Consider the following 24,756-nt stretch of genomic DNA (forward strand, 5'->3'; position numbering starts at 1 on the left):
ACCTGTTGGGGACCACCATCATGTGTGTGCCGTGGAAACTTCAAGGACATATTAGTAACTACAGTCCCTAAGTCTGCATCATACATTTTGTTTCCTGACAAAAGCTGAGAGGTGATAGGTAAAGAACCCCTAGACCTAACTTTCTGACTAAGGCATTTAGAATTCCCAAAACTGTGTATCATTGCAAACCTCCATCCTAGCACAGACATCTGCAGTGTTGTTCACAGTTCTCTAAGTGCCCTGGAGTCAACTGCACTTCGGGACCCTCAGGATAGCCCTGTTTCTATAGAGAAACCGAGGGTTAGGAAAACCTTCAAGAAAGATCACAGCCAGTAAGTGGTAGCAGATGGTTAAACTTAAAACCCTTCGTTTCTATCAGGTAGGCAGAATTGTAGCATGTGTGTGCTAATGATAAGGGTATTCATCAGATATGCTTATTAATGAAGTAAGTGTGATTTTGTATATATAAGTTGTATATGGAAATGCAGATACTGTGAGGTTTGGACACTACCGTTCAGCTCTCCCTGTTTCTGGTTGTATATATTTAACTCTTGAAATAGTCCTGTGAGTGATGTACCCATTTCCCAGAGGAGATAACTAAGGTGGAGGCGGTGTCTAACTGGTGGAATCAGTCTGACATAGAATCTAAGAAGAACCTAATTTAATACAAATAGCCTTTGATTTTTGCTTTGTATCCTCAAAGAACGCTTCTGAACTTAAGCTTTGTAGTTCACAACTTCTGCTTTGGAAGCCAGTGCAGCCGTGTTTACGTCCTTTAATTATTCTTGTATTGAACCTTAAAGATGTTCTTCTGCTGATGTAGTTAGCTGAAGTGAGTCATGTGACATTCAGTGTCAAGCTGTAGGGCGCCCAGTATGACCAGTGTGGTTGCGTGTATCATATTGATAAATTATAATCATAACACCTCTTAGTTTATCTCTGTGTTTCGCTTCTTTCTTAACATTTCAGAAAACTATGATGACAATTGGAGGAACTTTGAAAGATGTCTGAAGTTTAGTGGCTACATCTGCTTTCTGTCTTCTCACCCCTAAAAAAGAAAAAGGAATAAATGGGATGTTTCAGAACAGAGCTGCATGAAAAGAGCTGTGCAAATGGCTTCAGAATCTACCAATGGGAAACCAGCTAGGAGTCACGTGACAAAGGGGAGGCGCCAGCACCAGCCAGCGAGGAACAGGTCATCTGTCAGCGAGTGTGATGGCGACGACTCCTTTACCTTTGAGGCCAACGAGGCGTGGAAAGACTTCCATAGCTCTCTCCTCCGGTTCTACGAGAACGGGGAGCTCTGTGACGTCACTCTAAAGGTGAGGCCGCCTTTCCTTTCCCCAGCTTCTTCGGTCCAGCACGGAAGATGAGAGTTTCTGTTCTTACATAAATCGCTAGGTGTCATACTGTTCTGTCATTACCTTAGTCTCAGTTCTTTGTCTCCTGGGTACTCCACGGTGGCCTTGAACTGAAGACCTTTCTGAGTGTGGGATTACAGGCATCTGCTGCACTGTGCCTGCAAATAGCCATGTTTTTATGCTAATTTACTGTTGTTCTTCTTATTGGAATTTTAATATAATATATTCTGTTTACACTTTCCCCTCCCTCACTTCCGCCAGATCTTCCTACAACCCCCACCCAACTCCACATCCCCTCCCTTTATAAAATGAACAAACAAAAATACAAACAACCCAAGGAGGTGCACAAGAAACACACACACACACACAAAACCCACAAAATCAGAAACTATGATACACAAGCAAAAGACAAGTACGACAAAAAACTGCCTGAATAAAGCCCATGAGACAAAAGTCTCCATGGTACCACTGAGGTCATTTGTGCTGGCCATTACTGCTGGGCATGGAGCCTGCCCTCAAGTGTGATTGGTATGTCTGATGAGACTCCACTAGAGAAAACTAGTGTTTCCTTTCTAAGTGGTTATCAAGTGGAGACAGCTCCTTGGGTGGGGTGGAGCCCAAGCCCACTTCCCCCTCATCGCTGGGACCCCATCTGGCTTGGATCTGTGTAGGCCCTGTGTGTGCTGCCACAGTCTCTGTGAGTTCATGTGTGTTCATCCTGCTGTGTCTGCAGAGCAGTTTCCTTGGTGTCATCCGTGCCCTCTGGCTCCTGCAGTCCTTCTGCCTCCTCTGTGTGGCTCCCTGAGCCGGGAGGGGAGGAGTTTGGTGAAGATGCCTCACTTAGGGCCGAGTGCTCCAAAGTCTCTCACTCTCTGCACATTGTCCAGTTGTGGGTCTCTGCAGGAGGGAAGTGTCTGAGGGCTGAATGAGGTGCCCATCTGTGGATATAGTAGAACATCATTAGGAGTCATTTTATTGCTATTTCTTCAGCAAAACGGTGGTATTTGGTACCACCTGAGCAATGCCAACATGGGTTCCATCTCCTGGAGTGGCCTTAATTCCAATCAGAGGCTGATTGACTGCCCCCATAGTGTTTGTGCCAGCGTTTCACCAGCATACCTTCCAGGCAGGTCACTGTCGTCCATCACCAGGTTTGTAGCTGAGCTGGTGGTTACCTTTGTCCCCTGGTAGCATGCAGTGTACCTTCCAGTACCATGAACACTAGCCGGTAGCTGTGAAGACTCTCGCTAGGCAGCAGCTCAGCTTCTCCATGATCAGTGAGATATAGGTAAGCATTCTCTTTAACAATTGGGCCTTACCCTCAATTTGTGGAGAATACACAATTTTTTTGGCAATAGCCTGAGATGTTTAGGAGTTCCTCGAAGGCCTTTGGGCCAACAACTCTGCTGACACCAATTCCTGACCCTGGAGGTTTCACTTGGTTGTGAGAGATGTCTAGTTAGAACATTGACTCTATGGTTGTTGGTGACTCCATTTATATTTCTTTCATATATGTGTATTATATATTTAGGAAGCGTCTATAGTAATAGGTTTTCATAGGATTGCATAATGGCCCTTAGTCTTAGTTGTCCCCCCCCCATGTTTCTCCTCTTGTTCTTCTCATCCTCTTTCCATCTAATCAGCCCACCCCAGTTCTCCCAACCACCCCCATTTCTCCATAACTGTCTATTCTAGTTCCCCTTCATAGGAGTCCTTACTGAGTACCTAACCTCGATGTAGCAAGCACATCAAAGGCTTAAAAGCTGACATCCACATATATGAGAAAACATACAATATTTGTCTTTTGGGGTCTGGGTTACCTCAGGATGATTTTTTTCCTAGCTCCTTCTATTTACCTTCAGATTTCATAATTTCGTCTTTTTAACAGCTGAATAATATTCCGTCATGTAGCTGCACCATACTGTTATTACCCATCCATCAGTTAATGGGTATCTAGGCTGCTTCCAATTCCTAACTATTATGGATAGGCAGCGATGAACTTGGTATCCCTATAGTAGGATGTAGAATTCATCGGGTGTATGCCCAAAAATTAAAGAGTTGTATCTGAGGTAGATCTACTCCCAGGTTCCTGAGGGACCGCCATGCTGATTCTTTGGGTGTATGACCAAGAATTATAGAGTTGTATCTGAGGTAGATCTACTCCCAGGTTCCTGAGGACCGCCATGCTGATTCTTTGGGTGTATGTCCAAGAATTGTAGAGTTGTATCTGAGGTAGATCTACTCCCAGGTTCCTGAGGGACCACTATGCTGATTCTTTGGGTGTATGTCCAAGACTTGTAGAGTTGTATCTGAGGTAGATCTACTCCCAGGTTCCTGAGGACCGCCATGCTGATTCTTTGGGTGTATGCCTAAGACTTATAGAGTTGTATCTGAGGTAGATCTACTCCCAGGTTCCTGAGGGACCGCCATGCTGATTCTTTGGGTGTATGTCCAAGAATTATAGAGTTGTATCTGAGGTAGATCTACTCCCAGGTTCCTGAGGACCGCCATGCTGATTTCTGTAGTGACTGCACAAGTTTGCACCCCCACCAGCAATGGATAAGTGTCCCCCCTTCCCCCACATCTTCACCTGCATGAGCTATCAGTTGTTTTATTGCTCTTGGCTATTCTGACTGGTGTAAGATGAAATCTCAAAGTAGTTTTGATTTGCATTTCCCTGATGACTAACGATATTGAATATTTAAGTCCTTCTCAGCCATTTGTTTTTCATCTTTTGAGAACTCCCTGCTTAGTTCTGTACCCCATTTTTTAAAAGGGGTGTTTGTTTTCTTGATGTCCAGTTCTTTAATTCTTTATAAATTTTAGATAACAACCCTTTATCATACATGTAATTGCAAAAGAGCTATTCTCATTCTGTGGCCAACCTCTTTGCTCAAATAGAAGCTTTTCTGTTTGATGAGGTCCCATTTATTAACTGTTGGTCTTAGTGTCTCTGCTAATGGTGTTCTGTTCAGAAAGTCTTTTCCTGTGTAAGTGACTTCAAGACTATTCCCACTTTCTCTTCTATCAGACTCAGTGAATCAGGTCTTATGTTGCAGTCCTTGATCAGTTGAGAGTTTAGTTTTGTGCAGGGTAATGGTATGGATCTGTTTACATTCCCCTACTGAAGCCATCCAGGGTTCACCAGTACCATTTGGTGAAGATGCTCTTTGTTTTCCAGTGTGTAATTCTGACTTTTGTCAGAAACCAGGTATCCAAAGGTGTGTGCATTTATGTCCGACTCTTTGAGTTCCATTAATCAACATGTCTGTTATTACCCCAGTACTATGCTGTTTTATTACTGTAGCTCTGTACTACAACTTGAAACTGGTGGTGGCAACACCTCCAGCAGCTCTTTTATTATTCAGGATAGTTTTCATTATCCTGGGGTGTGTGTGTGTGTGTGTGTGTGTGTGTGTGTGTGTGTGTGCGTGTGTGCGTGTGTGTGTGTGTTTGATGGAACTGGGAAGGGCTGAAGGAGGGGAAACTGTATTCAGATTATATTGTTTGAGAAAAGAATCTATGTTTAATGAAAGGAGAAGAAAACCCCACTCAAATGGAAATTAAATAATTAATTTAAAATAAAAAAATTTCTGTGAAGAATTGTTGGAATTTTGGTGGGGATTTCACTGACTCCGTAGACTGATTTTGGCAGAACGGTCATTTTCACTGTATTAATCCTACAGATCCAGGATCATAGGAGTGCTTTCCATTTTCTTACATTTCTTCAATTTCGTTTTTTCAATATCTTAAAGTTTTTGTTATACAAATATTTCACTTCCTTGGTTAGAGTTACTCCAAGATATATTTTGGAGTTACTGTGAAGGGTATGATTTCTTTCCCAGTCTTTTTGTCATTTATAAGAAGGCTATTGATGAGCCGGGTGGTGGTGGCACACGCCTTTAATCCCAGCCCTCAGGAGGCAGAGGCAGGCGGATCTATGTGAGTTCGAGGCCAGCCTGGTGTACAAGAGCTAGTTCCAGGACAGGCTCCAAAGCTACAGAAAAACCCTGTCTCAAAAAAACGGAGGAGGAGGAGGAGGAGGAAGGGGAAGAGGAAGGAGAAGGGGAAGGGGAAGAAGAAGAAAAAGGAGGAGGAGGAGGAAGAGGGGAGGAGGAGGCTTGATTTTGTATATTTTGTGTTCTGTACTTTGCTGAAAGTGATTATCAGCTATAGAACTTTCTCGTGTAGTTTTTAGGGTCCTTTATGTATAAAATCATATCATCGGCAAATAAAGATGCTTTAACTTCTTCCTTTCCTATCTGTAGTCCCTTGATCTCCTGCGGTTGTCTTGTTTCTCTAGCTGAGGTTTCCATTGCTGTATTGAATAGGTTTGAAGAGAGTGGCCATCCTGGCCTTGTTCCTGGTTTTAGTAAAAATGTTCTTATTTTTCTCTCTGTTTGGGTTGACTGTGGGCTTGCTGTAAATCAAGTTTATTGTGTTGAGGTGCATCCCTGGTGCCCTGTCTCTCCAGGTATTAAAATATTGATTCCTGGAAACTACACTGTTATGTACTAGGGTATTATCAATTTTTACTTCTGTGGCTGAGAATTCAACTTAAGTCTTCATACATGCTAAAATAGTCAGATAATTGTTAAAATGGTATTTTTAGACTACCTTTAAAAATGTTTATTGTTGCAGAGCAGTAGTGGTGCACAACTTTAATCCCAGCATTCAGGACACAGAGACAGGTGGATCTCTGTGAGTTTGAGGCCAGCCTGGGCTATAGAGCAGGTCCCAGGACAGGCTCCAAAGCCACAGAGAAACCCTGTCTCGAAAAACAAAAAAAAAAAAAAAAAAAAAAAGGTTATTGTTTCACAAAATGATCCTTAAATATTAGATAATATAGAAAACATTAATTTAGTGTGGCAGATTTGGGAGATGAAAATTATGTGACTTTAAGCAACTGGCCTAGATTGAAGCTAAGGATTGCACTGTTCAAATGAGTCCTCTAGTCTAAGCTGCCTAGACCACAGTCCTTGTCTGCTGCCCTGAGGGAGTGTGCCAGAATCGCCTTCTCACCATGTGTGGTTTTGAGCAGGTTGGCTCGAAGCTGATCTCCTGTCACAAACTGGTGCTGGCTTGCGTCATTCCCTACTTCAGAGCCATGTTCCTTTCCGAAATGGCTGAAGCCAAGCAGGCACTGATCGAGATTCGGGACTTCGACGGTGATGCGGTGGAAGACCTGGTGAAGTTCGTGTACTCCTCCCGGCTCACTCTGACGGTGGACAACGTCCAGCCGCTCCTGTATGCGGCGTGCATTCTGCAGGTTGAACTGGTGGCCAGGGCTTGCTGCGAATACATGAAGCTGCATTTTCACCCCTCCAACTGCCTGGCGGTGCGAGCCTTCGCCGAGAGCCACAACCGGATCGACCTCATGGACATGGCGGACCAGTACGCCTGCGAGCACTTCACCGAAGTGGTGGGATGCGAAGACTTCGTGAGTGTGTCACCCCAGCACCTCCACAAGCTGCTGTCCTCCAGCGATCTCAACATCGACAGCGAAAAGCAGGTCTACAGTGCGGCCATCAAGTGGCTCCTTGCCAATCCCCAGCATCATTCCAAGTGGCTGGACGAGACCCTCGCACAGGTAGGGCTGGAGGGGCTGTATGCAGGTGAGGCTGCATGGAAGCAGATCCGCGCTGTGCCGTTTCTGTGCTGTCATTTACAGAAGGGTGTAATGCTCTGCAGTTAACTCTTCATGGCCTGTGCGGTTCCCATATGAAATAGTCATAGGTACAGTGTTAGGACACAGTTCTACCTATAACATACCTTACTTTATAATCAAGTTTCTAAGTTTTAATGACTCATTTTCCTAATGAAAGTATAGTTATTCCTAACGATTGTAGATGTATTCTGGAAAAAAAAACCACATAGCATCACTTTGGGTGCTAAAGTTTCAAACCTCAGAAATGCGTTTATTATGATCGTGTTGATGTTTTTGACTGTACTGTGGGTGCCTTGGATAAGGAACTAACAATACGCCTTCCAGGGTCTGTGCCCCGTGTTCCCTTTTCCTTCCCTGTTGTCTCCTCTTGCTCTCCGTCCACCTCTCCCTCCTTTTGTTTGTTTTGTTTACTGAGAAGTGAAACAAGACTCCTTAGAAGAGAAATAGTTTCGTTTATTTACTCTTTTCTGAAATTAGCGCTGTTCCAACTCTGGAATTGATAAACATGCTGATTGGATTGGGGATAGAGCTCAGTGCACAGCATACTTGCCTACCGCGAGTAAAGCCCTGGGTTTGATCCTCAGGGCACAAGCCAGGCATGGCAGTGCGTGCCTGGAACCACAGTACTGAGGAGGCCAGAGGATCAGAGTCAGAAAGCATCCTTGGCTCACAGCAAATTTGAGACCAGACTGGGCTGCCTTCAAATCTGTCTGAAAATGAAAACCAACTAAAAACACTGGGTACTTGATTCAATTTATTGTTGCTTGGAGACAGAGTCAGTGTAGCCCAGACTAGCCTGGTACTCTATCACTGAGACTGGCCCCAAGTTCAGACTCCTTCTCTCTTGGCCTCCCATTCTCCAGGAGTACAGATATGGTTCACCATGCTCAGTGATACTCAGATTTAATAAAAATTTTAATGTTGGTATCAAAATCTCAACATATTAAGAACAAATTTATTTATATTTTTACTCAGAAGAAGAAAATATATCCAAAGTGTGATTATAGTTATTTTTTAAAAGCATGCCTAACAATTATTTTCAACTTTTACTTTCCATGTGACTGTCGATGATTTTAGGTCCGCCTGCCGTTGCTGCCAGTTGATTTTCTTATGGGTGTTGTGGCAAAAGAACAGATTGTCAAGCAGAACCTAAAGTGTAGAGATCTGCTGGATGAAGCAAGAAACTACCACCTTCATTTGAGCAGTAAACCTGTCCCTGACTTTGAGTACACAGTCCGCACTACCCCAAGGAAGCATACGGCCGGTCAGTAAGTTATTACTGGTCGCAGCAGCTTGCCAGAAAGGGTTTGATGTAGCTGAGGGCTATTGGTTATGTGTGCCTATACCTGATAGTAAGGTAATTCGGGTCTGAGTGTCTTAAGATAGTAATTAGTCAGTAGGAGTGTGTGTGTGTGTGTGTGTGTGTGTGTCTATGTGTGTGTTCCTGATTCTTAATGTACGTCATTTCGTTACTAACATGGCAATTTTTTGGTTTTGAGTTTGGTTTTATTAGACAAAACCTCATGGTAGCCCAGGCTGTCCTCAGACCCATAGCCCTGCCTCTGACTCCTGAATGCTTGATTACTGTCATGCACTGCTGGGCCTGCCTACAATAAGCCAATTTTTTATAAAAGACTGTACGTCCTACAAAATCTGAAGCAAAGCCTTTTCCTCTGAGATATTCTCTGGTTCTTTGGGCAGATTAGGCACTACTGGGGCCTTTAGAAAACTTTGTTGGAATTTGTTTGACTGTGTTGCTTTGTAATCTGTTTACTGACATGTCTGGAGACTGACCTTTCTTCAGAAGTGGCTGAAGATCTTTAAGGCTCATATCTGTAGTGCCGGACATTGACCTTGGCACACATTACATATTCCAGTGCTTGTCATTGTATTTACAGAATCCAGAGAAAAGCATAAAAACATACCTAACGTGTGTGTGACGGGCGGTGTTAAGCCCTTAGAATTTAAAACTCCTATACTTTAAGAGGTACATAGCTTCCTATTAGTTATACTATTTTAAACTTTATATTTCCCAAAAAAAAAAGTGTGTGTGTGTGTGTGTGTGTGTGTGTGTTGTTTTGAGATGGGGTCTTATACACCCCAGGCCAACCTGGAAGTCTCCACATAACCCAGGCTGACCTTGAACACCTGATCTTTCATTCTCTACCTCCCAAGGGCTAAGATTCCAGGTATGTATCACTGTGCCCTGATCACTTTTATTTTCATATTTGGGGGATGAGAGAATACAGTGAAGTCCAGCGGCTCAGCCAACAGAATCCTGTACAGCGGTTCCCTCTGCACAGTTACCAGATAGTGATGTGGGGGGAGCCTGACAGCCACAGAAAATGAGTTACCTGCTTCTGAAGATGTTCTTCCAAATAATTACTATTGTGAGAAAGACTGTTATTTCTTCTTCTTTACTGTCAGTAAATAGAGTCAAGGTTTCCATTTACGGCCAGGCAGCACTTTGAGTTGAGGGAGAGGCAGGTAGACTTATGAGTTGGATACCAGCCTAGTCTAGACAGCGACTATGTAGGCTTCTAGGCCAACCTGTTTTCCCATCACAGAACTCTGTTTTTGCAAATCCCGTCTCATATGGTTAAGATGTTTAATTAAATTCTCTAAGTTCACCATTTTCTCTGCTTGTTGTTTGCTGTGGGGATGAAGCCTGGGGCTTTGTACGTGCATGGCAAGTATTCTGCAAACCAGATTTGAATTCAGCATCTCATCAGCCTAGGCTTGTGCCAGAATATACCAGACATTCTGTGTGTGGTCTCTCATGTCATAAGATGTTACAGAGCAGGTTTTCACAGAGGACCCAGCCTTTGGTCAGGGTGGTGCCCCTCCATTTAGGGACAGTGTTCCTCCATTTAGGGACAGTGTTCCTCCATTTAGGGACGGTGTTCTCCATTTAGGGATGGTGTTCCTCCATTTAGGGACGGTGTTCCTCCATTTAGGGACGGTGTTCCTCCATTTAGGGACGTGTTCCTCCATTTAGGGACGGTGTCCCTCCATTTAGGGACGGTGTCCCTCCATTTAGGGACGGTGTTCCTCCATTTAGGGACGGCGTTCTACATTTAGGGACGGCGTTCTACATTTAGGGACGGTGGGACGGAGGTTCTCCATTTAGGGATGGTGTTCCTCCATTTAGGGATGGTGTTCCTCCATTTAGGGATGGTGGTTCTCCATTTAGGGACAGTGTTCCTCCATTTTAGGGATGGTGTTCCTCCATTTAGGGACGGTGTTCCTCCATTTAGGGACGGTGTTCCTCCATTTAGGAATGGTGGTTCTCCATTTAGAGAAAAGACAACTAAGAATTAGGCTAAAGTTTTCCAAACTCTGCAGAAACAACGTTTATATTCCAATAGCTTTGCCTCCTTTTTAGTTCTGATTCTTTCTTTCTTTCGTAACATGTTCAAAGGTCACCTATGTAGTTTAGAGAAAATGCCATCTAAGAATAAATTTACATTCTGGGATTGTAGTCCCGCCACTGCCGTTATATTGGACTAATTCCTTACTCTTCCAAGGCCTTGGTTTATTATAAGATTGACTGCATGATCTTTCTGGTCTCCTCTTACTTGGGTTTCTCTGACTCAGATTGTGAATCCGTGGAAAGGGGAGCGCTAGTGGGTAAATGCATTCATCCTCATAGTGACTCATTAAATTAACGTCAAATGCCTGTGCAGACAGACAGCCTGTGTTGGGGAACTTGGTCTGGTGCAGGGAAAAGACAATTGAACAGGTGAATTCAGTAGAGTATTGCAGGTGTGGTGACCACCCAGGATGGTGACCACCCAGTGTGGGGACCACCCAGTGTGGGGACCACCCAGTGTGGGGTGCAGAGGATGATAGAAGCTGCTTTGTAAGGGACAGGAAAAGTTTCCAAGAGAAAGTAAAGCTCAGTCTTTGTTTTTTTTTTTAAAAAAAAAATACATAATCTTCAGGGTGCCTATTAGGAGGAATGTTCTTCGGCTCCCTTTATCTTCCCAGAGTGCTGAGGACATGCCAGGCACTGTCTGGTTAGTGTGTGATGCTCACCCCACAACTGTCCTCTAGTTTGGTCACCAAAAGCGCTGTAGGAGTCCCACGAGTGGGCGCTGGATACATGCGCTGGAGCTTGGACTGCTGCTAGGGCTGACTGGAGGGCATTTATCCTGTGCTGAAGGTGTAATATTTTCTTGCAGTTCTGGGGATGAATCCCAGCCCTCAGACTAGCATTCTAACCCTGAGCACAGAATGAGTCCCAGCCCTCAGACTAGCATTCTAACCCTGAGCACAGAATGAGTCCCAGCCCTCAGACTAGCATTCTAACCCTGAGCACAGAATGAGTCCCAGCCCTCAGACTAGCATTCTAACCCTGAGCACAGAATGAATCCCGGCCCTCGGACTAGCATTCTAACCCTCAACACATACATCTCTAGCCCTAAGGCTTTACCGTGACGGCACTCAGTGCTTCTCAGAGTGTGGTGACAGTGGCCACCCCAGGAGCCTGTTTGAAATACAGTCCTTAAATCTTTCCCCAGTGACTGAGTCAGAGACTCTGAGGGTCAGACCCCAGATCTGTGCTCTACACCTTCAGATGGTTCTGAGTCACACTGAAGTCGCGGTCTTCCGGTTGTGACGAGTAGATAACAGAATATGGCGCCATAACCGTCTTTACAATCCAGGGCATTTGCTGAAGCTTTTTGGATAGAGGTTATAGAAACCTGTTGAGGGGGCTGGGGAGATGGCTCAGTGGTTAAGAGCACTGTCTGCTCTTCCAGAGGACCCGGGTTCAGTTCCCAGCAACCACATGGCAGCTCACAACTGTTTGTAATTCTAGCTCCAGGAGACCCAACACTCACGGCAAAAACACCAATGTATGTAAAATATAAATAAATAAATATTAAAAAAAAAGAAACCTGTTGAAACAGCTTTTTATTAGATTGCCCTTGTCTTAGTTAGGGTTTTATTGCTGTGAAGAAACACCATGACCATGGCAACTCTTATAAAGGAAAACATTTAGTTGGGGCTGGCCTACAGTTCAAGGGTTTAGTCCATTATTGTCACATGGGAAAGCATGGCAGGCAGTGCCCAGGCAGGCGTGGTGCTGGAGGAGTAGCTGAGAGTTCTACACCCAGACCACAGGCAGCAGCTTGAGCTTTTCAAACGTCAAACCCCACCCCCAGGGACACACTTCCTCCAACCAGGCCACACCTCCTGGTAGTGCTGCTCCCTGCGGGCAGTGGGTCCATTGTCATTTAAATCAGTACAGTTCTGTTGGCAGTCTGGAAGGGCTGGGATCTTGTAACTGAGTCATAGCCGGGGATGCCTGCACCCAGATAGTGGGAGCTTGACAGGGACAGGTGGGACTTGTTGGGAAAGAAAGGAAGACAATGCTCTGGACACACGCTGTCTGGGCTCTGTAGGTCTCGGGTGGCTGCGTGGCTTCAGCGTGTTCACTGAAGATGCTGAGATACAGCAGTGTAACACAAAGAGATGGACCTTTCCTCAGAGCATAGAAAGTGGAGAGTGGGCAGTGGGCAGAGCGTGGAAACTGAACGGAGACCTCGAAGAAGCCTTCCAGACAGGCAGACGAGTGTGTTTAACTCTGTCTTGTGTTGAGAGGGAAACATGAGATGTTGACTGAAGCAGACAGCTCTGCCCAACCATGGAACTGATTTTATTTAGGAAAAAGGTTCCATTATGACTTTAGCAAGGACACTTGTAATGAGTGAGGATATAAGAAAGGATAGATAACCGATGAATCATAGTCTTTGAAAAGTTCAAGGAAAGGGGGGGAAAAGAAGATTAGATTTTATAACTCATCCTTTAAAAAAAACATTACTCAGAATTTGGCAATTGTTTTCCAACTGATTAAAAATAAAGTTTTCAAAGCCATGATATTGACCTGTGTCTTGTGCTCTGCCTCTAGGTGTGCTGTTCTGTGTGGGTGGCCGAGGTGGGTCTGGTGATCCCTTCCGTAGTATTGAATGCTACTCTATCAGCAAAAACAGCTGGTTCTTTGGACCAGAAATGAATAGCCGGAGGCGACACGTGGGTGTGATCTCTGTGGAAGGTGAGCCTGCTGTTGTTGAAGTGACACCATTAAACTATGGTACTCTTCTTCATTGCATGAGCTTTGAGATTGTCTTTTTATAAAGAAACATATTAATTGTAATGCATTTTAATATATTGATGAAGTGTTTGAGTGGTGGTCATTTGCCTGCCTCTGTCCGTAGATGTTTGGCATGTTGGTGTGTGATTAGCATGTTGGTGTATAAATTAGCACATTGCTATATATATATATATTAGCATGTTGGTGTATAAATTAGCATGCTGGTATATAAATTAACTTGTTGGTATATAAATTATCATGTTGGTGTATACATTTAAAACTGAGCAGCTAGGAAAGCAAAATTCTCGTGACTGGATAGCACATACTCATAATCCCAGCATTTGGAGACTGAGGCAGGAGGATTTTAATTCCAGGCCAGCCTGAGCTACATGGCAAGACCCTGTTTCAAACTGCCAAAGGCTGTGTCTCAAAAGTAGAACACTTGACTTCATACAAAATGTCCTGGGATCAATTATAGTAAATCTTTTAGCTCTGATCAGTTTTAGTTTTTATTAAAATTTTTTCAAGAGAAGGTCCCTTGTGTTTTGGAACTCACTGTGTACCTTAGACTGACCGTGACCTTCTGATCCTCCTGCTTCTACCTCTCAGGTGTGCACCCCACATCTAGTTCACAGTGTTGGAGCTGACCCGAAGCTTCCTGTGTGATAGGGCAAGAACTCTGCCTCCTGGGCTACATTCCCAGCTCCTAACTTATTCTTTTATGTATTTCAAGAGATTTTTTTTTTTTTTGAGACAGGGTGTCTGTGTGTCATGGTCTTAACTGTCCTGGAACCAGTTTTGACCAGGTTGTCCTTGAACTCACAGAGATCCAGCTGCCTCTGCCCAAGTGCTCCCAAGTGCTGGGATTAAAAGTGTGTGCCACCACTGCCTGGCTGAATTTTTTTTTATTATTTATTCTATTGTTTATTTACTCATTTTTGGTTTTCCGAGACAGTGTTTCTTTGTGACGCCCTGGTTGTCTTTTAACCTGTTCTATAGACCAGGCTGGCCTTGAAATCAGAGATCCACCTGCCTCTGCTACTTTCATTCTGTGTATTTGACTATGTGTCTGCACGTGTGTACCTGGTGCAAGAAGAGGCCAGCAGAGGGCATCAGATCGCACTGGAGCTGGAGCTCGGACAGTTTTGAGCCTCAGTGTGGTGCTGTTGGATCGCATGCAAGAGCACCCTGCACTCCCACTGCTGAGCTGTCTCCCAGCCTGTGTTTTCAGACACGTTTGTCCTCTTGTAAAATGAGAAAAAGGTGGTTCTTAAAAATCTATCTAACAATTTTCTATGGTTCTGCAGTTAATTAATTTTTAGTAATGATTTCACATCTGATTTATGTAAGTGTACAGTGCAGGAAACTGCTGGGGTGGCTGAGGGTGTAGCTTGGTCCTAGACCACAGTCTCCTCGCTTTCTTCCAGAGAGGATGATCACTTCGTATTACAGTTTTACATTTTCCTTATAACTTGTTATTAGTCTTTTTTCATTTTATTGACCTGTTTTAAAAGCAGAATTAATGATTTCATTTGCTATTTAATAAAAAGTGATGAAGCCCAGGAATGGCGTTTGAAAGCTTATAGCTTTACACACAAGGGCATGTGTAGTGAAAGTTTACACTGATTTTCACTTCCTAGCGATGACAGAAATTCCATGTTGAACAGGAAAAAAAAAAAACGTTAAAAGTTAATTTATTATGACATTCTGCTTATGTATTGCTTGCATGTAAATAACATTAATATCACTCGGAACTCAAATGAAAACATGTGTTGACAGGTAAAGTGTACGCAGTGGGTGGCCATGATGGGAATGAACACTTAGGGAGCATGGAGATGTTTGATCCCCTCACTAACAAATGGATGATGAAGGCGTCAATGAATACCAAGAGGTAGGTGCCGTGCAGCTCCCCTTTGAACTGATCGCATCAAGTCAGAAGGACAAATATGGAAAAGTCTTATCTTGGAGAGTTTTCCCTACCTTTAGAAACTTATCCTTCTCGAGCCCATTTTGTGAACGCACCCAAAGCAATGCTTTGTCACAGCTTTTATATTTAAGAATGGAATCATAGGGGACTGGCAACATGGCTCAGAGGTTAAGAGCACTGGCTGCTCTTCCAGAGGGCCCAGGTTCAACTCCCAGCACTCACGTGGCAGCTCACGACTGTCTAACTCTGGTTCAAGAGGATCCAACACCCTTGCACAGACATAACACACAAGCAAAAAAACCAATGCACATATAAATAAATCTTAAAAAAAAAAAAGAATGGAATCGTAAGGGTGTGGAGAGATGGCTCAGCAGTTAAGATTCTGCTGTTCTTCCAGAGGACCCAGGTTCTGTTCCCAGCACCCACAGTGAGCAGCTCACAACCACCTGTAACTCCAGCTTCAGGGGGTCTGACACTTGTTGTGAACTCCAGCACCTGTACACACCTGTGCATGTGCACACACACACACACACACACACACACACACACACACATTCAAGCTTGTTTGAATGGATTCGCCTCTTAGTTCCCATCATGATAGGCAGAGTCTTCTGTAGGAAGCCTTGCTGCTCTTTTGAAATGTTTTGTTTGAAATGACTTTAGATTTTTTTTTTCAGAAAAGTTGCAAATACAATAACATTCCTTTTTTTGTTTGTTTTGCTTAATTTTATTTAAAATTCTCTTTGCGCTCTCTTATTTATTTTGTTGGAGAAGGGAGGTGCGTGCCTGCAGCAGGAGTGCACATGTGGAGGCCAGGGAGCTCACAGGAGTCGGTTCTCTCCTTCCATCATGGGTCCTAGGGGCCAAACTCAGGTCACCTGCCAGCGGCAAGTGCCTTTACCTGCCAGCCACCTCCACAGCTCCTGGTGCTTTGCTTTGTTTCTTTTTGTTTTGTTGTGTTGAGACAGGCTCTCCTGCCATGCAGGCGGGCCTCACACTTGCTGCTGAAGGGAATGTAGAGTTACAGGTATCAGGTCTTCTCAGCTGAAGATCATCTTACCTCCTCCTGGGCCAGACAGTGCCTGCTCATATCTCCTAGGACGCGGTCAGGGATGCTGCTAAAAAGCCTCCGATGCTGGAGGGCAGCCAGCTCTCTAGAGCAAAGAGTCACCTGTCTTGCAGTTCAGACACACTAAGGTATATCCACTTATCTTTTCATCCGGCTTCTGTTCTTAATGTCTAACATTATAGTACAGGGTCAGAAATAAGCACTGATACAATGCTATCAACGTTTGCCAGTTTCCCAGTACATTTTTCTTTACAGATGTGTGTGTGTGTGTGTGTGTGTGTGTGTGTGTGTGTGTGTATACATGCATGCAAGTGCCCTCTGAGGCCAGAGAGGGTGTCAGATCCCCTGGAGTCAGAGTCAGAGTTGTCTTCTGCAGAAGCAGCAAGCGCTCTGGCCACCGTGACGTCCCTCAGCCCTCCTCACACACTCTTAGGTTTCACACCACCTTTCCTGACTGACAAGTTGATACCATATGAATAGGAATTGAAACAGGTATTTTTGTCTTGTTCATGACCTTAATGAAAATGTATGTAGTGTTTCTCTTAAATATGATACTAGCTAGGAGTAAGACTTATTGTTAAGAAAATATTTTCTTGTTAAGAAAATATTTTCTTGTTAAGAAAATAGCTCTCTTGATTTCTGTTTTCTTTACTGATTTTAAGATATATTAAATTCTCATCTATAATAAATTGAACTATATTTTGATTATTAGAACTTATCTAAAGGGGAGATTGGTAATTACACAATTCAGAAATTTAGCCCTTTGTAAATTTTCATTAATTATTTGAATAGTAACTTTCAGCATCCTGAGATGAAAGAGCAACTCACCAAAGCAGGATTTGGAAAGACAGTAGGCTTGGGGCTACAGCTCTTGAGCACAGTGTTTACCTAGCATGTTTCAGGTCCCCAGCACCACAAAGTAACAGCCAGCAGCAGCAGCCCCCAAAACAAGCAGACAGATATTCTATAGGTGTCAAACAAACAGGTGTCAAACAAGGGTATGTACTAAAGCCTAAGGCATCAGTTAGAACAGGACTACATGGTGGGAGATGGGGTGTGCGGGTGTTTGTGCAGAGTAAAGTAGTTGCCGTGTGCAAGTGTTAAATATAAACCTTAAAGGAAAGGGATAGCGTGTTCACAGTACAGTCTACATAGAGGAGAGGGATAGCATGTTCACAGTACAGTCTACATAGAGGAGAGGGATAGCATGTTCACAGTACAGTCTACATAGAGGAGAGGGATAGCATGTTCATAGTACAGTCTACATAGAGGAGAGGGATAGTGTATTCACAGTATAGTCGTCTACACTAGAAGAAAGGGATAGCATGTTTACAGTAAGTCTACATATCGGAAAGGGATAGTGTGCTCACAGTACAGGCGTCTACATAGAGGAGAGAGAGTTTACATTCAAAGAGTAAAGAGCTCTCGGGGAGATTATAATCACAGTGCTCCCATGCTGTGCTCTCTGTAGGATGATTGCTGAGCTCTGGGGAGATTATAATCACAGTGCTCCCATGCTGTGCTCTCTGTAGGATGATCGCTGCACTCTGGGGAGATTATAATCACAGTGTTCCCATGCTGTGCTCTCTGTAGGATGATTGCTGCACTCTGGGGAGATTATAATCACAGTGCTCCCATGCTGTGCTCTCTGTGGGATGATCACTGCGCTCTGGGGAGATTATAATCACAGTGTTCCCATGTTGTGCTCTCTGTAGGATGATCACTGCGCTCTGGGGAGATTATAATCACAGTGCTCCCATGTTGTGCTCTCTGTAGGATGATCGCTGTGCTGTTTTAGGCTTGAAACCCTTGGTTCAGGTGCATGTTTTGCAATTCATGTAATCTGTTTATACAGAAATTTTTGTTTATAATTTGAAAATGAAGTGTATGCAGGGATACACAAAGAGTTGAATGATGTAAACACAGGGATAATAGCCTAGGCTACATTAAGGAAAGACAATCAGGTTAGGAATGCACCCGTGACCATGCTGTGTGACAGTAGTTGAGTGTGGTGGACCCACTGGGGCTAGAGCAGCCCATGCTTTTCACCAAGACGCTTGGGGAGGGACAGGTCTGGTGTTCACTTCTCTAATGTTACCAGGGACGCAAAGCTAAGTATATGTGAACCGTTTATCCTCAGAGGCCTCTGTGTCTACTGCGGCGGTTCAGAATAACTCAACTTCTGGTGGCTATAATTTGTCCTTTTTTATTGTCCATATAACAGTGAGTTAGCTTTCAGTAGGGGCTGAGTCATCCTTTTGAAGAAAAATAAATAAGTTATTTTCAGAAATATAGCAGTGTCTACACAACATGTGATAGAGACATGAATGTTCTTTTTTATGTGGTGTTTTAGTGAAACCCTGCAACTAAAGAAACCTATTGGTTCAGAACTAACATTTAGTTTTTGAATCCACAGCAGACTGCTCTCTTATCAGCCCAATTAGCCCCTCAGTTATGTAACTGTCTGCTTGGTAATTGAACACTTTGGATTTCTTTATGCTGTTTTGTTGGGTTTTGCATCATTATTCTGATTTAGGGTAGAATGCGTTTCTGATAGATATAAAGCCCTGGACTCAACCCCCAGAAAAAAAATAAAGAAAAAAGAACCAGAGCTTGAACCAAGTTTTCCATAGCCTGTGTAGGCCATGCACCGCACAGGTCAAGGGACCGAGCACCTACTCAGAACAACAATACATTTTAAAACACAGGAAGAAAACCACACGGTTTGATGAGCATCCTCAGAAGTGGTTTGCATAAATAAAAATGTCTTCTTTTTCCTGAAACAAACTCAGATACTAAAACAGGCTTTACTGTTTTTTTGCAGGCGAGGAATTGCCTTGGCCTCCTTGGGGGGCCCGATATATGCAATTGGAGGGTTAGATGACAATACTTGCTTCAGTGATGTGGAGAGATATGACATCGAATCTGACCAGTGGAGTGCAGTAGCACCAATGAACACTCCCCGTGGAGGCGTTGGCTCTGTGGCCTTAGTAGTAAGTTACCCAGCCACTTCCCATGGGGGCGTACCAGTCATATCCGTGGGCAACATGGTCTGATTCACGCCAGCAGCTACAGGGTTGACTCTACCAAATGATCATGAAGCAGTGGCTTCCTGCATTCTGTTCACCTATTAGGACTGTGGGTAAATCCACTTAAAATCCGGTGCCTGTTTCCTTCCTCTAGAACCATGTTTATGCAGTGGGTGGCAATGATGGAGTGGCCTCCTTGTCCAGTGTGGAAAGGTACCACCCTCACCTGGATAAGTGGATAGAAGTGAAAGAGATGGGCCAGCGGAGAGCAGGCAATGGCGTTAGTGAACTTCACGGTTGTTTATATGTTGTTGGTGAGTACATGTCATCTCTCTAATCTAATAGATCATGGCAGATGATGACAAGAACCATAAAAACACAGTAACAAACCATCAAATTTAATCCTTAAGAACCAGCCCAGAGGTGTGCTTTGGAATTCTTAAAGTTGACATTAGTGCTTCTTAATTTAAATCTTTATATTTAAAACTTCTGCCAGGTGTGGTAGAGCACACCTTTAATCCCAGCATTCAGAAGGCAGAAGCAGGTAGGTCTCTGTGAGTTTAAGGTCAGCCTGCTCTACATAGGGAGGACCAGGACAGTCAGGGCTACATAGCGAGACCCTGTCTCAAACAAACAAGCAAACAAAAATCCAAACAGCAAAACGTAGATTACATCTAAAGTAGGGGTTACATTTGATGAAGCGTGTATTTGCAAACATAGAAACATAGACATGCTTTGTGAGAACCACTCCTCCAAAGCCTGGAGACCTGCTTTCCTTCCGCTTCATTTCAAAGCAAAAGTACGGTTTCAAGAAAGCCAGTGGCTTTTCCGTGTGAAGCCTGTGTGAGTCTTTCTGTTGCTTTTTGACTGTTTGAAGCCCTGACCTAGAAGGCCGTGTAGAGCTGTGCTTTCTCTGATTCTTATATGCGGGGAACAGTCTGCCCTGGATGAAGAGGAGGCAGAGTCTGCATCGTTTCGCTCCTAAAGGCGGGGTGCAGTGCGGCCTCCAAGGGGCCTTTCATGACTGTGAGCGGGCATGGGAATGCCCCGCCAGAACTGTCCTGGGAGTCAGAGACTGCACATCTGCAGCTGTGCTCAGCACGGCACTGTTGTAGTTAGTAACCCTCCTTACAAAGAAGCAGCTCTGCTCAGAAAGGCCGCTTGCACGTTCTCCATCCTGGAATACACCCAAGTGTGCTGTTAGGGTTATGTCATTTATAGTTCTTGGGAGAAGAGTGGGTTGTTGCTTTTAGTTTAACACTTGCAAGCCGAAGCAATGCCGAGTCTGCCTGTGCTCTTGCTCGCGAAGCAAGGGCAGTACCACAGTTGACCTCAGCCTCCTTTGCAGAGACAGCTGCATGCCTGTACAAGCGATAGAGTGGAGGTTGAGTTTGAGTGTGTAGAGACCGAAGATCTTACCGTGTATGGTTGCAGCCTTTCATATGTCCAGACTAACCATAGATAGGTCACCACCATGTATCACATGACCACAGGAGCTTTTTGTCTTTGAACAGATGTTCAAACTCAGATTGAACATTAAAGCAACCCTCTTGGGATCTGGGACAGCACAGTGGCAAAGCTCTTGCCTAGTTGCAGGAGGCCCTGGCTTCAACCCTGAGCGCTGAGAACTACAGCAAACAACTTTGTGGACATCAGGTCCAACCCGAAACAGGTTCAGCCATCTGAATAACAGCAGTGTGAGGTGCAGGCATGCGCAACAGCCTGACTGCACCTGCGTCCTCTCTGCCTTGGCCTTGGTGCTTCCTTCTTTGTAGAAATTGAACCCAGCTCCTTGTGTGCTAGGCAAGGACTTTACTGTTGAGCTATGTCCCGAGGGAGATTACATGGAGCCGATAAAAAAGATGGCTGTAGAAAATGTCACTCTAAACCCTGGTCTTCCACATGGACATGAGCAGTAGTGGGGTTTGATTACAAGGAAAAGAGTTACACTTGTGATAAGACTGGAATGCCAAAAATCCATCTGGTTATACACATAAAATTAGTGAATTTATTTCATCTCAATTGATAAAATAAAATTAACCCATTAGAAGAGATTTATTCGGCTGGGCTGGGGTGGTGCATGCCTTTAATCCCAGCACTCAGGAGACAGAGGTAGGCAGATCTCTTGAGTTTGAGATCAACCTGGTTAGCAGAGTGAGTTCCAGGACAGCCAGGACTGTTACACCGAGAAACCCTGTCTCCGAAAACAAAAAACAAACAAGCAAACAAACAAAACAAAAAACAAAATTAAAAAGAAAAGAAAAGAAAAGAAAAGAAAGCTTGAGGGTTGGTTTTGTTTTGTTTGAGACAAGGTCTCTCTATGTAGCCTTGGCTGTCCTGGAACTCACTCTGTACACCAGGCTGGGCTCAAACTCAGGGATCTGCAGAGCCTGCTCTGCCTCCCCGAGTGCTGGGATTAAAGGCGTGTGCCATCAGGCCCAGGAAAGCCTGAGTTTGTAAGATGTTGAGATTTAGTTGTCAGTTTTTATTAACTGTGATCTGTATTTAAAATGTTTCTCTCATAGGTGGTTTTGATGATAATTCGCCCTTGAGTTCAGTTGAGCGGTACGACCCTCGAAGCAACAAGTGGGATTACGTGGCGGCACTTACAACTCCCAGGGGTGGAGTAGGGATTGCCACAGTGATGGGCAAAATCTTCGCCGTTGGCGGCCACAATGGCAATGCATACCTCAACACAGTGGAAGCCTTCGATCCAGTGCTGAATAAGTAAGTAACATATTGTCTCTGTAGTGGAATGTGATCACTCCACGGTATTACGGCAGAGCTCTTCGATTACCCTCTGAGGTGACCTCTCTCAGTGGGCACCTGAGACACAGGTAGACTCAAACTCTACATGTAGTATAGCTCTGCTTCCCCTGTCCATGCGTGCCTAAGATAAGTCAGTGCGTAAATTAGGCGTGGTAAGAAGTTGATGATTACTAACCAAGTGGAGTGTGTTCAGCAGTGTGCCGAGACAAGCTTGCCAGCGTCACTCTTATATTCAGCACCATTATTAAGTAAAACAAAGGTTATTTCAGCAGAAGAACTTAATACGTTGATGGTTGGTCCAGCTCCCCAGTGACCAGTGAGCAGACAGCATCTGTAGAAATGACACACCAATCAGGGGCTAATCCTAGACAAGGCAGAACAGCTCAGTTAAAGTTCACAGCATTGCTTTCTGTTTACCATGGTTTATTGTAGATAGCTGTGGGAAGCAGACTTGAGATGGTGGAGGAATGCTTGTTACTAATGTAAGATTTGGAAATGCCTCTTTGCCTCTGGAAACTTGCCGTCCTTTAACACAGTCCCCCAGTTGGGACCCCTGTGCTCTTGGTGTCAGTCTCGTCTTGTCTTTCAGGTGGGAGCTGGTTGGACCTGTGTCTCACTGCCGAGCTGGTGCCGGTGTAGCCGTGTGTGACTGCTTAACTAGCCAGATCCGAGACGTCGGCCACGGGTCCACTAATGTGGTTGACTGTATGTGACTTAGGTCCCAGCAGCAGCAGTGCAGTCACAGCAGATGAATGGGACGCCAGCAGCTCCTCTGTGGCCCCCGTCATGACTGCAGCTCCTCTCCTGTTGAATGCCAGCTGTAGAGTTGTGGCCCTAGCGCTGGAGAACTGTTGGTCACCAAGTGTGGCCTTTCCTGCTCTAGCAAATAGCGAAGGAGCAGGAAACAGTCTATCTCTGAACCCGTTTCTGAGAAGCGTTTCATGTAGTGCCAAACCTTAAAATAGCTGTTTATTTTGATGAATAAAATGTAATTTATTGAATTGTATCTATTCTTTCTCCTGAAGATACTAACTGCCAGCAGTACAATTTTCACAGAGGAGGGTTAAGTCAACGTGAGGACTCAAGGCCTGCTCGCTTGTGGGCCATTCTACATGGTGCTGATGAATTTATGTTTTGCTTTTTGTCTGTAGGTGGTGACGTTCAGTTCTTGGGTATTTACGAAGTAGGAAAATGTGTGTTTCTGAGGCATTCTTGAAACTGCCCTAGTGTCTGTAAGAAGAGCCCTTTGTTTCCGTTTGGAGCTTTAGAACTACAGGGGCCCGTACTGGCTCCTCACCCTCCGAGTGCACTGCTCATGGTTAGGGCTGTTGTGTTTATTTTCCCATCTCATGCAAAACGCGCACCTGGGAATGTCTTAATGAGGGCTCTAGATTGGCTCAGTCTGGCGCCCGGGGCAGAGACATTGGAGAGAGATTGTATGCAGCACGTGAACTTAGGGAAGGAAATCTGAAGTTTCCTTTAGCTTTGTTCCTTGGTTTAGTCATTGGATTTTGCACCCAGGATCCATTTTCTTATTTTGTTATTTGTCACTGTCTTGGTTTTTCTAATTGTACAAAACTGAATTTATTTATTATCAGGAAATGAATGCATTTTTCAAAAGCCCTTTATGCGGTATAGTTTGATGAGTAGTTCAAGTTCGTCATTAATCAATAAAATACATTGTTGGTAAAAACAGATGACGGAAGCCGCCAGTTCCTTTTCAGTATTTAACGTCCTGCGGTGTATTTATTGGGGCCTAACTGAATATTTCTGCAAATAATCTGAAGCCCGGCATATTGATAATCCCACTGTGATATAACAGCCCTTTATTGTTTGTATGTGTATATATGTGTGGTACACATGTGCACATGTGTTCACATTCGTGTGTGGGTATAGGATTAACATCAAAGACAAAGACTTTCTAGATTGCTGTCGTCTTACTCACTGGGGTAGACTCTCTCAGTTGAACTCAGAGTTTATTTATACATCTAGCTTGCCCCAAGCATCCCCTTCCCTATTTCCAGAGTGCAGCTCACTTCACCTACCTGGCATTCATGTGGATTCTAGCCATCTGAACTCTGGCCCAGTGCCTCCCAGACAGATCACACAAAAAACCAGCCCAAGTGCCCAAATCAGCATCATCTTTCAACAGAAAATATTTTTATTAAATTTTTGCATTTATTTTACATACCAGCCAGTTTCCCCTCTGTCCTCTCCTCCCTACCCACTTCCCCACCGCCCACATATTCCCCACTATCCACTCCTCCTCTGTCTCTGTCCAAGCTCCTCCCCCTGCATCAAGGCTGGGTGAGGCAAAAACCAGCTCAGGCACTGGGGACAGGTCCTGATCCCATTGCAAGGAGCTCCACAAACAGACAAAGCTACAAAAAACGGTCGCCCACATGCAGAAGGCCGAGGCCAGTCCCATGCAGGCTCCCTGTTAGTCCAGAGTCAGCTATCTCTTCGGGTTCTCTTGACCCCCCCTGGCCCATCTAATTCCTCCTCCTCTTCAACAGGACTCCAGGATCTTGGCCCAGTGCTTGGCTGTAGATCTCTGTGTCTGCTTCCATCAGTTACTGGATGAAGGCTCTCTTTATCCAACAAATTTTAAAGCCCCCATATTGAGTTATTTTTTTCTGTTCCAGATTTTTTTTTTTTTTTTTTGTATAGGGAATGATCCATGATAGCCGTGATTTCTGTTTCAAATGAAGGAGTTTAAATATACAGCAAGTGGGAATAAAAGGCTAAACAGCAAGCAGCAGAAAGACAGGAGAACATCACAGCAGACTCTCACCACCCAGCAGAAATCCCAGAGAGGCCCTGGACCCCCAGACAG

General features: G+C 44.4%; 1 protein-coding gene across 3 annotated transcripts in view; it reads left to right on the plus strand.

Annotated features, from left to right (window-relative positions):
* Positions 1-23,615, plus strand: part of Klhl8 (kelch like family member 8) — a 46,154-nt gene extending 22,539 nt beyond the window's left edge. For all 3 annotated transcript variants that reach the window (XM_085691570.2, XM_085691572.2, XM_085691571.2), the window contains exons 2-10: positions 970-1,322; positions 6,403-6,951; positions 8,107-8,293; positions 12,944-13,087; positions 14,906-15,017; positions 18,947-19,115; positions 19,306-19,465; positions 21,677-21,878; positions 22,510-23,615. In XM_085691570.2, coding sequence (XP_085547696.1) covers positions 1,095-1,322; positions 6,403-6,951; positions 8,107-8,293; positions 12,944-13,087; positions 14,906-15,017; positions 18,947-19,115; positions 19,306-19,465; positions 21,677-21,878; positions 22,510-22,633 — 1,875 coding nt within the window. In that variant the 5' untranslated portion in view covers positions 970-1,094 and the 3' untranslated portion in view covers positions 22,634-23,615. The remainder of the gene's footprint in view (positions 1-969; positions 1,323-6,402; positions 6,952-8,106; positions 8,294-12,943; positions 13,088-14,905; positions 15,018-18,946; positions 19,116-19,305; positions 19,466-21,676; positions 21,879-22,509) is intronic.
* Positions 23,616-24,756: the final 1,141 nt, after the last annotated feature.

The sequence above is a fragment of the Myodes glareolus genome, chromosome 8 (assembly GCF_982192425.1).
Source record: "Myodes glareolus chromosome 8, mMyoGla1.1, whole genome shotgun sequence".
Classification (NCBI taxonomy): domain Eukaryota; kingdom Metazoa; phylum Chordata; class Mammalia; order Rodentia; family Cricetidae; genus Myodes; species Myodes glareolus.